The sequence below is a fragment of the Alligator mississippiensis genome, chromosome 7 (assembly GCF_030867095.1).
Source record: "Alligator mississippiensis isolate rAllMis1 chromosome 7, rAllMis1, whole genome shotgun sequence".
In the NCBI taxonomy this organism is placed as follows: domain Eukaryota; kingdom Metazoa; phylum Chordata; order Crocodylia; family Alligatoridae; genus Alligator; species Alligator mississippiensis.
The window spans coordinates 62165947-62183706 of record NC_081830.1 but is presented as its reverse complement, the minus strand read 5'-3'; the positions used below and the strand labels follow the sequence as shown (position 1 = coordinate 62183706).

The following is a 17760-nucleotide window of genomic DNA, read 5'->3' as shown; positions in this document are numbered from 1 at the left end:
TTTCTAATGTCAGAGATTAAATTAAAAGTTCTCAGAGGAAAAAGTGGGATTGCAAAATAGTCTCATTACAATTATTTTAAACTCAAATATTTATGATCCCTTAGCAGGTAGTCCTCCAAAATATGATTTTCTATCTAACAAGATATAAATGCAAGTTGAAAAACTAATCTTGCCAGCAGATCTACATTTACTTGTGTCTCGCCACCTGGCCCAGACTTATTCATCTCTAGAGACAGAAAAGTCTAACTATTATAGTATTATAAATGACTTCTCTCAATGATGTTTGACATTTATTGAGGAGAAGGATTCATTTTATGCTGAAATTTTCCCAGAGTGCATTCACAGAAGACACTAAAAATATAAACAAATTATAGAGCTAGAGAAAGCATGATCATATGGTGCAAGGGATTTATCAACATGATTTTAGAATAGTTGCATTATTGAGTGACCACCTAGCACACAAAAGTGTCATGTGCTGTGTCTACGCCACTAATATTACAGAACAGAATTAGAAATACTGAGTTATAAAAAGCTATTATTATTACATTTAATATTTCTTTCTCCATCCTTAGTATGATCAGATGAAGAACACAGAAAAATTCAGCCAAAAGCAGTTTTGGTCCCTATTAACTTGAGTTAGTAAACAGATAGTTAAGAATCCTCTTTTAAATGCTAAATCTAGGCACTACAAATATTTCTTTCTTAATACAAAGAAGTTGTTGTAGCACAAGGTAAATTATACACAATTGTGAGTGCTTAGATCAGTAAGCCACGTGTTAAACAAGAGAGGGATTCTGTGGAAAAAATAGTTGTCACCATACAATTAATGACCATACCTTAAAATGTACCATAATGCATGCATGCAGTTTAAGATTAATTCAGTTTACCTGGACAGCTTTACAAGCGACATTTCCCAAATTCTGAGTGCTGCATTTTGGAGCTCTAATATTCATTTGGAATAGATTAACATAACATCAGTTTTATAAAGCAGAAGAATGGATTGTGTAAAACCAACTGATGATGCTTATCACACCTACATCTCCTTGCTTTTCTCCTCATATGAAAACCAGCATAGGCAGATTGGTAAATAAGATAGCACATGCAGCATTACCCTACTTCCTTCATTGTAGTAACACCAGATTGCTTGGGTTCCATTTTACACCAGCTCAATGTCTTTTGACAAACTGTTTTGCTGATGACTCGAGTTTGGTTTCTCCATACTCATGGTTGATAATTAGAGCTGGACAGCTTTTTTTTTTTTTTAAGTTCCAAAACCTGCCTGGCTGGCTTAAATTTGTAACTCAAAGCAACAATTCTAAGGCTGCAAACCCACAAATAAAAACTTGAAGAAATGGTTTACATGAAATACCAACAAGGTAAAATAGCTGAAACCCAGCAGCTGCTCACAGCAGGGTCAGGAAGTGACCTTGTAAAGCAGCAAAAACCAAAGGGCTTTCTTTTACTTTTTGTCTAAAACACTAAATTCCAAAACAGCTAAATAATTTTAGTCCCAGCAATATGGGAAAGGCACAATCCAGAGCTACCGATCTACAGTACTGTATTTACTCCAAAAGAAGATGGCTCCAATTATGACAGCCCTCCAATAATTAGATTCTACATTATAACAAATGTATACATTTTTCATATTTTCCAGGAATCTAGTTATTGGAGGTCTGCCTTGAATTTGCCCCCCTCCCACTGCTACAGCAGAGAAAATAAATCTACCCCTTTACTCTCTGCTTTCCCCGGGCAGCCCCTTTCCCCTTACCTGTCAGACCCTACTCTCCCCCTGAGCACATGGAAGAGCGTACCAAATTTGAAAACAATAACCATGAAATTGAGCATGGCTGTAGCAATTTTCATATATTATCCATACACTTAATTCATCCAGAATTGACGCATATTTTTAAAAATACTGAAAGTTTTAGCACAGACACTCCATAAAACAATTTTGAGCAGTACTTTGCCCCCTAGTTATACAAAATACAAGCTTTTTTTAATGTTTTGTATTCCAAGCCAAATTGGCTAAATCAATTCCAAATCTGTGAGTTAGTCCAAAACCAAAAGTGGCCCTACCACCGGCAAACATCCTCCAGCCCCACCTGCGGCTTCAGATGTTCCAAATTCCTTTGGTGGGCATCCTACTTGCAGGCCCAATCCTGGAGGCTTGGGGTTTGGATGCCCCCAAGTTTTGCTTGTCTTTAGCCATAAGGACCCAGGAGCAAGATAGAAAGGAGTCTCTCATTTCCATGAAGTGGGCATAAAGCTAAGGTCTGCTACACATTACCTATACAGGTACTATCCCATGACAACAGAGCAGTCTTCCCCAGGTGCAACTAGGAAGCCACTGTGGTAATCACAGTATTTCCCCTAGGTAAGCATAGACTACACTTGATTCAAGCCCACAATAGGCCAAGAATACAAACTATATTAATCCAAAGCCCAAGGTTTCATGATTTACCACAGAGTTCATTCGGCCAGGCTCCAGCAGAGTCAACAGCATTTCAAGCCATGGTGACCTCACACTTCAGCACTGCTCTATATGTGTGTGTAGTCCAGATACGCCCCACAAAGGATCCACGTACTAATTAGCCCCCACTCATGACTAGAACTGGGTGTTCTTGTCACAACTCCTAGGATGCTCAAAAAATGTATATGCAGATGAGGTGGAGCATAACCTGCTCTGGCTTCACATCAAGAAGGGGCCACACTAATCACATGCACCAGGCCAAGAGAGGGGGCAGAGGGATTCTGGACGAACTGTTGAAGAAACAGGAATCATTGGAAATGGGTAGGGGGAAAAGCACAGCTCAGCTGTGGGAGGGAAGAGGAAATCGTAATGTACGCAATGTAGTAGCTTATCATGACTGAGGGGCGGAAAGAGTCAGCAGTGAGGGGGAGTGAGCTTAATGGGCTTGTCTGATTCATATGGGCTGCACTAACCAATCTTTGTAGTAGGTTCCCACTAGCATGCCCAATGTGGGCCAGGTGTTTTATAGTCATGCTCACTGTTGACTACATTTAATCAACTTCATAGTTGGTTTCCATTGCTGAGCACATGCTGCTTTTGACAGCAGTTTAACAATAGACAACGTATTTAGTGAGATTTACTTGTATGCAATGATAAGACATGGGCTTTTTTCCCCATGCCAATTTGGGAGAGAAGGGGTTGTGTCTTGTATTCAAGTAAATACAGTAACATGTTACTGAACTGAACAAGGTTTACCAAGGTCGTCTCAGCAGTAAGGGGAGATGCAGTTGAGTTGCGTGTCACAAAAGTAACTAAATTCCTTGTAGCACTAAGCTTGAAATGTTAAATAAGAGTCATCGCTGGAATTTAATAAAGTTATAAACTTGTTTTGTTAGCCATCAAATTATCTTATCTGCTAAATCCTATTCATATAAAATCAATAGGAGGATGCCCACCTATTATGTTCTCTCTCACACGTAGGCAGTAAGCTCTCTGGGAGGACTGTTTTATCTATCTGGGCTGTGCCTAAGAACTAGTGAAGTCTTTGATTCTCAGTTGTCTCAGCTTATGGCGGTAGCTAAGAGCCTTATAACCAAGAGCAAACCTGGAAAAAAAAGTAAGACTGAAAGGAGGAAACCACAGAAGCAAAATTTAGGTGAGGAACATAACTAAATAGGGATGAGTTTTGCAGTAGGAACATGGGCTCAGGTCAGAGAAAATGGATACTGAATAGTGGAGAAGAGCTTGACTAGGTTTATGGCATCTGAAACCTGGCTATTTTCTTTCTGGACAAGATTTGTTCCAATTATACTATACTGGTGTCTAGAAGTCCTAAGTCCAAGGCACCATTTTGTGAGGAACTGACCAAAAGAGGTGGCAACATTACATACCCTAGACAACTCGGTCTACGCAGACTATTCTGAAAAAAAGATATAAATGTAACATCTGGACCCACTGCTCTGCACTTACATTCAGTAAGTTCTTGAGCAGCCTACAAATGCATTTTAAAATGAATACCTTTTACCAGACACAGATTCTCCATTTCTCCTGCTCGGAAATCACATCATTCTCATAAACCCTTGGTAGGATATACACTAATTTTTATATTCATACAAAGGCTAGGTGAAGGAGTTAGCCCATTTAGTTAGGTCAGCAAGTAACACCTAACCTCCAATAGTGAAACTGAAAGTGCCCCTGCATATCATTTTAAATAATTATGCATAAAAGGTCAAATTTATTTAAGGTTTCTCAAAGTATTGGATTCAATTCAGTTCTTCTAGGGCAATATTTATTCTGTCATGCTTTTGGCCATAATAAAATGGGACTCAAAAAGACCAGAGGCCTTCTGTGAGCCCTTCATACTAAGATGAATGTCACACTCAAGTGATCAAGACACAATATATTCAGCCTTTTAATTAAAGTGATTGGAGAATTGGGGTCAGATCTATTAGAAGGGTACGTGAACAAAGCAATATTTTATACTGAACAGTTGTCTGTATTATTTGATATGGTTTCAGACAGGAAAGAATCAATAAAAACCCAAATGGAGAAAAACAAAAAAGAAATCTATTTATAAAAAACATAGTCCTTGTTACATTTCCCTAGCAGCACCAAAGTACTGAACAAAAGTACCAAATTCTTTCAATCATTACCATGCATTTAAATATTAGAATTTTTATTTACCAATATTTGGATCAGTAGCTTGACGCTTCTTAAGTTTAGCTTCAGATATAGCAGCATAGTAGGCACATGTCATCTTGACCAGCCATGCTGCTCGCAGCAGTGGCACAGAATATTTTGCTAAATAAGCAAAAACATCTTCCTTTTTACTGAGGATAGGAACCTGGAATGAAAAACAGACAATAAATTACAAAGTGCAATCCAATATAGGTAAGGAAACAGACTGAATGCAGACCTCTATTTAATTCTAGACTTACATTTTAGAATGCTGTATGTACAATGCTGGGCTTACTCACTGACCTGAAGAGCAACTGAACCATTACCTTTTCCTCATGCCTCCATATACGGTCCAAACTCCAAAAGAGTGTTAAAACTGACATCAAGTGATTAACCCCACTCCTCAGTACAGTTTGTAGGTCCCCTAGCCTCTGGAAATATGACAGAGGAGTAGGGGCAAGGGGAAGAGGCAGAGTACCATCTTCCCTCAGCCCAGAGATTTCCGAAAACCCTTTTCCACCAGCAGGTCTTTGCCCAGCCTCTTAATGGAAATGGAACCTTCTTCTGTACCCTCTAGCTCAGGATGTCACACGTATGGCCAGCAGACCTAGCCCACAGAACCACTTCTTCCAGCCTGCAGGCCATCTCTGGCACTGGGCACAAGATCAGGACCACTGGCCAGATGTGACCCGCAGACAGACTGGGCACTGCCCATCCGGCCCACTGGGCAAAAATGTTGAGCACAACTGCATTAAGATAATCCAGAAGGCTCATCTAAAATGTTTACATACATGTACAGTAATTTTGTCATGCCTTCTTGAAGCAATGTCAGTGAGGAAAACATGGATTAAAACTCCACCCCCCAAATACTGCATACCAAAGGGAATACCCATGACTGTTCAGTTTGCTGTCATTGGTATGACAATAGCCACTTTTTTTTTTTTTGTCTAGAACAGGACATAAGTCTTATAATAGTATTAGCAGTGCTCAGCAACTGGGATTTTTCCATGCTGTAGTACTTTATTCATAGCACTGTTAGCATGTGTGTTATTAGCATGTCAAAAATCCCAGCTATTCAGATCAATAAAAGTCTGCCATTTTCTATAAAGCAAGTATGTGATCTACACAATCTTTTAAATATCTCCACTTTTGAAGTTAGCTTTTTTTTTCTTTTTAAAGGACAGAAATGAAACTTATTAGTTGATAATATTCAGCAAAGCTCTTATGTACACATGAAGGATACTAAATAGCTCCCCTCATGAAAAATTATTGTAAAATGTTCTCAGCTACCTGAGAAAAAAAAATTTCTTGGACTATCTATATGGAAACCAAAATGGAATTATTATAATTTGCACCTTATTGATTCAATCCAATTTGTGTGCACACTTTTACTGCAGAGTAAGAGACCCATATTTCAATATAGCTTATTCCACACAGATCTGCACTGAAGTTAGGTGTGAATGCCACCAATTTAGTCAGTTATTTTGTTCCAGTCTTCCCCTCAGGGGTAAGACTTCCATAGCCACCCAAGTTTCTCTCAATTGTCTTGGTATTCTTAATTGATTAGTTTTGATAGATTTTTCTATTTCCTTTAAGACTATTTCCTTTAAGATAGTTTATGCTGTTTGCAAGATTCCTGAAAAGAGGCAAGAATTCTTCCCTGTCCTTAAACTCATTGGAAGCCTGCTGCTAACAAACCTGAGCAAGAGTAATAGTAGTAAGAATAATACCTAAAGGAAAAGGATTTACAAAAGATAGTAAGGACATATTGGTGTCAACGTGGATCCCATGCAGAAGTGACAGTTACAGTAATCATTTTCTTTTGATACAAGAAACAATTTTTTTTGAAGCAAAACATTGCTTTGAGAGAAAAGTAAAGTATAGACAAAGACTCTGGTCATCCAAGCTTAAACTTTGGTCTTTGTTAATAACGGCATTTAAAGAACCTCTACAGAGTTTAGACTAAGTGAGTATTTTATGCTCTTGTCTTATTAAGGATGGCAAGATGCAAAGACAAGGATAGCAGACATTTAAAAATGTAACGCTACTCTTGTTGAAGGCTCACCAATTTCTGTAGTCCCAGATTAGTCACCAAGGTACATCCAATCTTCCCATTATCATACACTTAAATACAGAGAACTTCTTGTATGTCTACAAATGACTGTCGTGTCCTCCAGATTCATCTCCATCCATACCACACATTACTACCTTATGCACTTATTTTTACAAAGCTCACTCAGTTTCACATAAAACATGATAGTTGCTTGTTAACAGTAAGAAGTTTGGATACATATTTATCTATTTAAATTGGTATATATAAATATGGCCCTTCTCTTACGACAAGCTGCAAAGTCAGCTCCCCTACTGCCCCCCCCAAACAAAAAAACCCAAAAGCAATAATTAAGATTGTTTGTACCTTTTTTGCTAAAATGGGCAGTGGTTTATTTCCTGCTAGATCTGTGAACCAGTTATGAATCGCACTCTGAGAGCGAGCAGTAACCAGCCAATAATTGTCTTTGGCATTTACTTGCGGTTTCTTCTTTCCCGTGTCCTGGAAAGTATTAAGTTTAAGCTTTTCTGCTAATATGCTGCTAAAATAAGCGCCAATCTGGTGGGGGGAAAAAAAATGACAACATGTAAGAAAATGTCTATTGTACACTGAAAAACACAAGATTCCCATTTGAATATAGTCACCACTCTGATCTAAGCTACCTATTTAATAAAATTACACTGGAATTCCCTGGAACTGTCAGTTAGAGAGTCTACTGATGCTACGCACCAGTGCAACATTATTGTATTCTCTCTCAGTAATAAAAGCCATAGGTCAATAGCGTAAAGCAGCGAACAGAAGGATTCTGTTACCTGGTACGTTCCACTTTGGCAAAAGGATCTAACTGAAAAGTCTTGTTTCAGTGCGACTACTTCTGTGCTTCAAGTCAGGGGATCAAACTTATAACGTCCAGCAGGCACTGGGACAGTGCCAATTCACACACTGGATCAGGTCCACAGGCTGGCCCTGCAGGCCACATGCAAGGCAACATGAAGGGACAGAGCTGGTGTACTGCACGTGGGCTGGCCCAGAGTGCACAGCATGCAGTGTGCAGGTCCAATCCAAAATGCATGGGCAACACCACGGACCAGACCCTGCTTAAAGTTAAGGGATTGCTTAAATCTTTGGGGACATTCAAGGTACCAGAGTGTGTGCAGATATAGGTTCTATTTAAAAGACAATTGTCATGTCAAGGACAGCATTCAGTTACTTTCATTCATCAGTCATGATAAGCAAACCCTGGCAAAGTTTGGATGAGCCAATAAATGTACAGATAGCTATGCAAAACTCTTAAGTCTTGAAAGACTGGACTGTCTCATGAAATAGAAGAGATCAAGAAATACTGGATAAGTAAATAAATGCTATAGGAAATGCCGCTTCATGGCTTTTAGACAGGCTAAGAGGAAAAATAAAAACACAATAAAGGAAGAAAAAAACAAAACAATAACTATCCAAATTAATTTTTCCAAAAAACAAAATAGATCATCACATGCAACCTATTTATATTGACAGACACTTAAGAAAACACCCCTGACATTTTTTTTTACATCTTCATGGAGACAATTTCCACCTGGTTAAAGTTTTCATTCCAAAAGAAAATATTTAATAGTTATTGAACAAATTTAAGTCTTATAGAATAAAAAGAACACTCTGTAATACTAAGCTCTTCCCCAATTTTTAAAAAAACTTTGCATTTTCAAACAATTAAGCTATTTCCATGGTATAACAGAATTCAAATCCAAACAGACAAAGCAAGTGTCTACAGGTGGCAGCCTTAGAGGACAATCATAAAAATATAGCAACGCCTTAATATTTTGTCAACAAAAGAATGTCTTTTCATTATATACATCTCAGTTATATTTACTATATTTACCAATTTATTCTGAGAGTTACATATTCACAAAATAAAGGCTACATGACCCCTGAACAAAAAAGGGTAAGACATAGTGCCACTTTTAACTGGTGTCTTTACACAAAATTTTAAAATGTAAAATAAAATTTCTAAACCAAATATTTTGCATGTCCAATGTATACGAAATAATAATACCCATGCAGAACAAAACCAGCACTTTTTCTTTTCCTTCTACTACTCCTTCCCCTTTAGTCAAATAAAATAAGAGGAAGTAGAGGGGATAGGAAGAAAGGGTTAAGAAGATAAACTTTTTTTTTTTTTTTTTAAAGTTCCCTCAAAAAAAAAATGTTTGACCAGCTGTAACCACCTAGAAGATGACTTACTAATATTTTACTAGGGAGAGATAGTCTGAAGTCAGGCAGAAGGCAGGACAGGGTGGCACTTTTATACAGACTAACTAAAACCTCTGAACCAGGAGCCACCTTGCCCTGCCTTCTATCTAATATTTTATTGAGTTGCAGAGCCCTTTGTATTATTACTTAATCTTTTCTAATTTTTAGAGGCAAGTTAACTGAAGCTTCAGGAAACACAGCTCAGAAACACATTTTTTTAAAACAGCCCATTAAAACAGAACAGATAACAATGTTCAACTCCCAGCAAAAACCGATGGTGAAGCATTCCTTGGCAGCAAGTAACCAGCTAGAATACTTAAAGGCCCAACTTACTGTGGGGGTTTTAAATGTCATCCATGATTGCCCATCAGAAACGGCCCTTATTGTCTTTAGAGACTGGGAAGTAAGAGACTAAAAAAAATAATAATCATCTTTTCCAGATTTAAATGTTACAAGTTGATATGCTACCTGGTATGTTGTCATGTTTTTAGGACCCATTCTTCCTAGCATCTGAAGACCAGCATAATAACCCACAGAAAAAAACAGCATTTGATTCCTAGCAGTCACATTAGTTTTATAATTAACTGGAATGCCAAGACTACCAACATATACAGGAGAGTCATCACAACAAAAAAAACCCAATGCCAACTTGTAAATTTTAGGCAATATTCTGCCATCTGAAAATGCAAATTAAGTAGCAAACACTGACACACACACAGCTTTTAAATGAGACTAACAGACCTAGCCTTACCTTTGAGGCATTAATGACAATATTTCTAGCAGATCCATGCTCATCTCCAGAGAAAGCTGGTTGATTATTGAAGCCCTGCTTTACATTCACTGCTGTAAGCTCATCCTGTAAAAAGTATTTTTCTTAAATTATTACAGATTAAAGTTAGCCCTTGAAATATCAAATGACTAATATAATTTTTTTTAATATAGACATGTTCTAGGGTGTTACACACTGCATATTGTGTACCAGTGTAGTACATTCCTCACATATTTTGTATTTTCACCACATTATAATCCTCTGTTCTCCTGTTCCATGAAATTTTTCTTCCTTGTTCCAGATTTCAAGGCTCTTTTTCAAGATTTCATGAGACTTCTAAGCAATGGACACAGGGATCCAACTGCCTTCAGGCCAAATCCTCCAGGGTCATGACAGCAGGCTCATTGAAACACTTACTTCTGGCTAGTATAGAGTGGGACTCCACTGCCCCATACACATAACAGGGGGAAAGTTTTGCTGTGGTTAAGGCTACAAGTCAACCAAGAGTGTGGTAGAAAATAGACAGTGAGCCCAGAAACTGAATAGATTCACTCCCCATTATAGAGGGCGACAAATTGTAGGGCTGCAAAGAACCGCTAAGAGCCATCTAATCTGGCAGATACCACCTAGTAATAAGTGGATGTACACCATTTGACACATATTGACCTAATCCACTCTTAAAAACTTCCAGTGAAGGAGACTCAACCTCCAGGAAGCACAAGCAGGAGGGGACAAGACAGGAGACCTCCTCATTCTTCCTAAGAAAGTAGGGCAATCAGCTAGTTACATCACGTGGCTGTACATCAGGGGTGGGCCAAATCCGGCCCATCAAGCACTTCCTTCTGTCCCACGGAGCCCCTTCAAAACCCACATAATGACAGCTGCCTCTCTAAAAGCCTCCAGTGGCACCAGCCACCAGCTGCAGCACTTCAGGCTGTTTCCTTGAGTTCCAGTTGTGAGGCAACCAACCCTGACTCAGCCAGCCTTGCCCCACCCCCGCTCAGGCCAGGTTTGCAGCTTGTGAGGGGCGGGGGGGCTGGGCCAGAACCTGTGGCACTGGTGAGGGAAAACTGTCTGGGCCACCTTCTGCCTCCTGCGCGGGACTGCACAGGGCCCTGCCCTGCAGGTAAGCCCAGGAAAGCAGCTACTGGGCAGGCTTTCCCCGTGCCATGCCATGCCATGCCGCTCGGGCTGTGCAGGGTCGGGCTCTGCTGGCACTGGGGAGGGGAAGCAGCAGCTGAGCCACAGCTCCCACCCAGTCAGCACCAGGGAGGAGAGGTGGCGGTGGAGCCATGTGCCGCTCAGGACAGGTTGAGCCCAGCCGGAGCAGCAGGAAGGGGCTCAGCTGTATTTTCCCCCTACCTGCACTGGTCAGTCCCGTGTGGTACACAGCTCCACTGCCGCTTCTGCTGGCCAGTACAGATCTGGCCAGGCTCGCCCCGGCCCCAGCAGCACGTGGGAAGCCAGCTTCAGCCACATGCTGCTCTGGACGGGATGGACCCAGCCGGGTCTACACTAGCCAGGAAAGGCAGCATGCAGCTGAAGTCAGCTCCTCACGTGCTGCTGGGAACGGGAGGAGCCCGACTGGGTACGCACCGGCCAGCAGGAGCAGTGGTGAGCCATGTGCCACTTGGGACGGGACGAGGCCAGCTGGAGCAGCAGGGCTCAGCTGCAGTTTCCCCCATCTGTGCCGGTCAGTCCCAAGCAGCACACGGCTCCACCACCGCTTCTGCTGGCCGGTGCAGACCCAGCAAGGCCCGTCCCATCCGGAGCAGCATGCGGCTGAAGCCAGCTTCCCACGTGCTGCTGGGGACGGAAGGAGTCCAGCCGGGTCAGCACCAGCCAGCAGAAGCAGTGGTGGAGCCGTGTGCTGCTTGGGACTGACCGGCACAGACAGGGGGAAACTGCAGCTGAGCCCTGCTGCTCCAGCCGGGCTTGTCCCATCCCGAGCGGCACACGGCTCTATCGCTGCTTCTGCTGGCTGATGCAGACCTGGCCAGGCTCCTCCCGTCCCCAGCAGCACGTGAGGAGCCAACTTCAGCTGCATGCCACTTTTCCTGGCCAGTGCAGACCCAGCCAGGTCTGTCCCATCTGGAGCAGCATGTGGCTGAAGCCAGCCTACCAGGTGCTGCTGGGGACGGGGTGAGCCCGACTGGGTCAGCACTGGCCAGCAGAAGCAGTGGCAGAGCCTCCTCCTTTTGGGACCAGCTGGCATAGGTAGGGGGAAAGTTCTGGGAGCGATCTGATGCCCCTGAAGTCCCACTGCTGGGGCAGGATGTTAGAGGGGTCACAACCCCTTGCTACCTGGTAAGTTGCGCAAGGGGAGGGACTTCCGGTGGCAAAGGTCAGGGGGCAGGACTTCCAGTCCCAAGATGGCAACAAGGGGATGGGGCAACTGAAGGGGCTAACCCTTGCGGCCCTCAACAGCTCGCCAAAACTCATCAAGCAGCCCTCCACCTGAAATAATTGCCCACCCCTTCTGTACATGAATGCAAGGAGCCTGGAAAACAAGCAGGAAGAACTGGAAATCCTTGCATAATCAAGAATCTGTGATATGGTTGGAATAACAAAGACTTCCATGACTGGAGTATTGTCATAGATAGGTATAAACTGTTCAGGAGGGACAAGGCAGTATGGGTGTGTGAAGCAGGCCATTCAAGTGTCCGGGACTTCAAGTGATAGAAGTCCCCCATGATCACCTCAACATCTGCTAGGCTGGCAATACAGCAGTGCACAGGCAATCCAGGAAGTTTTTGGAGACTGTTGGGGACAACTTCCTGGTGCCAGTGTTGGAGAGGCCAACTAGGGGCCATGCTGTTTTTGACCTGCTGCTCACAAACAGGAAAGAATTGGTGGGGAATATAGTAGTGGATGGCAATTTGGGCAGCAGTGGCCATGAGATGACTGAGTTCAGGATCCTGAGAAAAGGACAGATGGAGAGCAACAGAGTAAGGACCCTTGGCTTCAGAAAAGCAGACTTTGACTCACTCGGGGAACTGATGGGCAGACTAGGAGACCAGTGTGAAGGAGAAGGGAGTCCAGGAGAACTGGCTGTATTTTAAAGAAACCTTACTGAGGGCACAAGAACAAACCATCCCAACGCACAGGAAGACTAGAAAGCATAGCAGAAGATGATGCGATTGCAGAGCCACTGGCCAATATCTTTTCAGAGCCACTGACTACTAGCTTGTGGAGATTGTGAGAGGTCCCAGATGACTGAAAAAATACACACATAGTAACCATCTTTAAAAAAGAGAAGGAGGATCCAGGGAACTACAGAGCAGTCTGCCTGACCTCAGTTCCAGAAAAATCATGTAGGTGTCCTCAAGGAATCCATTTCTAAGCACTTGGAGAAGCTGATTAGGAACAGTCAGCATGGATTCACAAGAGCAAGTCATGCTTGACCATCCTGATTGCCTGCTATGATGAGGTGACTGGCTGTGTGGATGCGGGGAAAGCAGTGGACATGATGTACCTTGAACTTCGCAAGTCTTCTGATACGGTCTCCCACAACATTCTTGCAAGCAAGCTTAGAACGTACAGGTAGGATGAACAGGCTGTAAGGTAGACAGAAAACTGGCTGGATCGTCAGGCTCAGAGGACAGTAATCAATGGCTTGATGTCAGGTTGGCAGCCAATTTCAAGTGGATTGCCCCAGGTGTCAGTCCAGGGGCCAGTTTTGTTCAATATTTTCATCAATGACCTGGAAGATGGGATCAAGTGCACACACAGCAAGTTTGCAGATGACACCAAGCTGGAGGGTAGGGCTTGGATTCAGAAAGACCTCAACAAATTGGATAATTGGACCAAAAGAAATCTCAGGAAATGTAACAGGGACAAGTACAAGTTCTGCACCCAGGACAGAAAAATCCCATGCACCGATAGAGACTAGGGACCAATTGGCTAAGCAGCAGCTCTGCAGAAAAGGACATGAGGCTTACAGTGGACAGTAAGCTGAATATGAGCCAACAGTGTGCCCTTGTTGCCAAGAAGCCTAACAGCATACTGAGCTACATCAGTAGGAGTGCTGCCAGCAGATTCAGGGAAGTGGTTATTCCCCTCTATGGCACTGGTGAGGCCACATCTGGAGTACAGTTTTGGGCCCACTTGCTACAGAAAGGATGTGGACAAATTGGAGAGAGTCTAGCAGAGGGCAAAAAAATGGTGAGGGGGCTGGGGCACATGACTTATGAGGAAAGACTGAGGGAATTGGGCTTTTCTGGTCTGCAGAAGAGAAGACTGAGAAGGAATTTGAGAGCAGCTCACAGCTAGCTGAAGGGTGGTTGTGAAGAGGATGGAGTTAGACTGTTCTAAGTGGTGGCAGATGACAGAACAAGGAGCAAGGGTCTCAAGTTGCAGCAAGAGAAGCTTAGGTTCAATATTAGTAAAAACTCTCACAAGGGGGAGGGGGGAAGTAAAGCACTGGAACAGGTTGCCAGGAGAGGTGGTGGATTCTCCATCCTTGGATGTTTTTAAGACCCAACTAGACAAAGCCTTGGGTGGGATGATTTAGTTGGGGATGGTCCTGCTTTGAGCTAGGGGTTGGCCTCTTGGGCTGGGTCCAGACAAGTACAGCCATGTGGTATGTAGTGCTGTAGACACATCTGTGGCACCACATACCACACATTCAGCTGTTCTCCATTCAGCTGCAAGGTAGTCTCCTCCCTCTGATTAGATGATAGTAGACCTTTACCATGACATTTACCCATTCTTTTCCTTGTGCATCTACTCCTCACTTTTCCCTAAATGAATTTCTAGTTAAGATAATATGATCCTCCAACCAAAATTGAGAAGTCTTCTCTCGGTAGGCTAAACACAAAACACAAAAAATTACCCATGCCCTTTAGCTTCAGTGCAATTACAAGTCCCTCTTGCCCCCGGACTGCCATGATATCAGTGGACTGTTGTGTTCAGACAGTGCAACAGAGAAATACGGGCTCCAAGCACTTTCACTCCAAGCACATTCATCCCCAACTCCACTTCTCCCCAGGTCTACTTTTTATCAGCCTTTCCCACCCTGTTCTTCCATAGGATTCTTCAGCCTGGCCCCAGCCAGGCTCCTCTCCTTACTAAGAATCCTTCCTTCTTACCCTCAATTGCTGGAGAATCTTACCAATATCACAATACTGCCAGTGCTTTCAGGTTTTTCTATACAATAGCAAGCAGTATGTGCCTTTTATATTCTACTTCTCTCTCCACCTCCTGCCAATTCCCTTCCCCCCTACCTTTTCAAAGGCATGCTTGAAAATGAAACCCCTTTGCCTATTACAGAGAAAGTTGTTTTACATCCCTCTAGAGCACAATCTTAGCAATCTAAGGCCCAAAGGCCATACCTGACCCACCAAAGCAGGATATCAGCAAGTAATGGAGCAACAGATTGGTGGCAACATGGAAGTGGGGAGGCAGCAGCAGCCTTCTTGAGGACCTAACTCCATCAGTTTGGCCCACCATGCCAAAAATGTTGCCAACTCTTGCTCTAGACTCTTCAGGATTCTTCTATATGAGTAACTAATAGTGTCTTACTATCCTCTTTGAATGTGGTTCCATTTTTCCAGAGTGAAAGCCACAAATTAGATTTTATTGTCATTGCCACCTTGAAACACAGAATCCACCCATAACACACAAGGCCCTCCATTGGTACTATACAAATGCTACACTGGCATAAGAAGTTCTGGAAATTGAAACAACATGACTTAAGTGTGCTAGGCATTTCCAGCATTATATAAATAATTTTTTATCTTGATCGTCCTTGTTGAGATGTGAAAATTGCTTCTGCATGAGCACATAAAACTTATGGTGTCCAAACTTTTAAAAACTGTATTACTTAAGGATAAAATGTCTGTGGATCAGTTGTTAGTTTTTTATTCTCATGGCACTGCTAATATGAATAAACTGCTCACCTGTGAGAAGACTGGAAATAGACATCACCTTTGTGCTGCCATTAACATGTTTATGACAGCATAAAACACAAGCAAGCAGTCTTCCATGCCTTGTGTCATGTCACAAATGCCCAAAACTTACGGTTGTAACATACGTGATATACATTTGTGCTGCTCTTTTGCAGTGAACATCTGTTCGCTTCAAGATGGGAGAGTGTAAGCAGCTCAGACCTGCCTGTGCTCTTCAGCTTCCCTGGGCAGGAACTTCTGGGGCTTCAGGAGCCTGATTCTGCACACATGAACATAAATTCCTAGGGTTCATAGGATCAGGCCCTTGCAGGCCTGGCACTGCCTGCTGTGGTTCCCCCATTTACAGAGGCATATTCTGCGAGTCTCCCAGCAGGGGACTCTCCAAGTGAATATCATGCTGCTGCACCCTGGCCTGGGACACACCTCTGCAAATACGGGAACCCCGGGTTCCCTGCTTGCAGATACATACCCCAAGTTGGAATCCCAAGGCACACATCTGTGTGGGGAAACCTAGCAGGCACGCTTTGGTTTCCCCATTGGCAGAGATGCATGCCTGGAGAATCTGACAGTTCCTCCATCTGCAAAGACAAAGGCATGCCTAAGTGTTGTCCCACAGAATTGGGACCCCAGCTGCCCTTGGCAGCAGTCAGGGCCCAACCCAACAGAACAACAGGTGACATTAATTTTGTCCAATGAAGTAGATTAGCTGCACCAGGACACATTCTGGCACAACTAGGTTGGGAGGCAACAGAGTAACAGAGGATGCAGAAAAGGCTGAATTACTCAATGCCTTTTTCACTTCAGTCTTCACAGGCAAAGTCAGCTTCCAGATTACTGCACCTGGCACCACAGTTTGGGGAGAAGCTGAGCAACCAACAATGGCAAAAGAACAGGTTGGGGGCTATTTAGTAGAGCTGTACGAAGCTTCGGTCCCTGATTTGATTCAGCAGAGATTCGGCCCGATGCAGTGACAGAATCTCTGAATCCCAATCAAATCAGAGGACCCTTTAATTTCTCCAAATTGAACTGGAACCCTCCGAATCAATTCAGAGACATTCAGAAAGATTCAGCGATTCGGATATAGACACAGCTTTAAATGCTTTTTCTACATACCTCTAGGTAGCAGGCAGCTCATGAACACTGCAATGCTGGGGTGCACGGAGTGTCCCACAGAAGCGCGTGGGGCTCCCCAGCACACTCAGCAGCAAACCCGGAAGTGGACCAGAAGTATTTCCGGTTCACTTCCTGGTCTGCTGGAAAGCGCACGGGAGGGCCCTGGCCCCCCCGGCTCAGTGACTGGTGCCGCCTGGGTCTGTGGGGGGCACCCGGGGTCCCTCCACAGCAAATCGCCAAGCTGGGGCAAGCACGGGGGAGAAGGGGCCACGCTCTCCCCAGCGGTCCACTTCCGCTCTTAGGACAGAACAGTCCTGTGCACCGGAACAGTCTGGGCAGCAGCTCTGCAGAAACAACTTGGGGGTTACAGTGAACAATAAGCTGAATATAAGCCAGCAGTGTGCCCTTGTTACCAAAAAGGTTAATGGCATACTGGACTGCACTGCACTGCTAGCAGTGTTGCCAGAAGGTCAATAGAAGTGATTATTCCCCCCTATGGCATTGGTGAGGCCACATCTGGAGTACTGTGTTCAGCTTTGGACCCCTACTCCAGAAAGGCTGTGAACAAATTGGACAGAGTCCAGCAAAGAGCAATGAAAATGGTGAGGGGGTTGAAACACATGACTTCTGAGGAGACACTGAGGAAACTGGGTTTATTTAGTCTAGAGAAGAGGAGACAGAGGGGACTTAATAGCAGCCTTCAACTACTTGAAGGGGGGTTTAAACAAGAATGGAAATGGCATGTTCTCAGTGGTGACAGATTACAGAATAAGGAGCAGTCTCAAGTTGCAGCAAGGGAAGTTTAGGTTAGATATTAGGAAACATTTTCCCACTTGGAGTGTAGTATAACACTAGAGCAGGTTACCCAGAGAGGTTGTGGACTCTCCATCCTTGGAAGTTTTTAAGATCCAGCTACATAAAGCTTTGGCTGTGATGATATAGTTTGGGATGGTTCTGCTTTGAGCAGGAGATTATACTAGATGACCTCCTAAGGTCCCTTCAAACCCTAATTTTCTATGATTCTGTC

General features: G+C 43.4%; 1 protein-coding gene across 5 annotated transcripts in view; it reads right to left on the bottom strand.

The window, feature by feature from the left end:
• The window catches only part of MED12L (mediator complex subunit 12L), a 310161-nt gene that overhangs the window by 274738 nt on the left and 17663 nt on the right, over positions 1–17760 (bottom strand). For all 5 annotated transcript variants that reach the window (XM_019491778.2, XM_059731035.1, XM_059731036.1 and 2 more), the window contains exons 2-4: positions 9694–9798; positions 7065–7256; positions 4655–4814 (exon numbers count right to left, since the gene is read on the bottom strand). In XM_019491778.2, coding sequence (XP_019347323.1) covers positions 4655–4814; positions 7065–7256; positions 9694–9798 — 457 coding nt within the window. The remainder of the gene's footprint in view (positions 1–4654; positions 4815–7064; positions 7257–9693; positions 9799–17760) is intronic.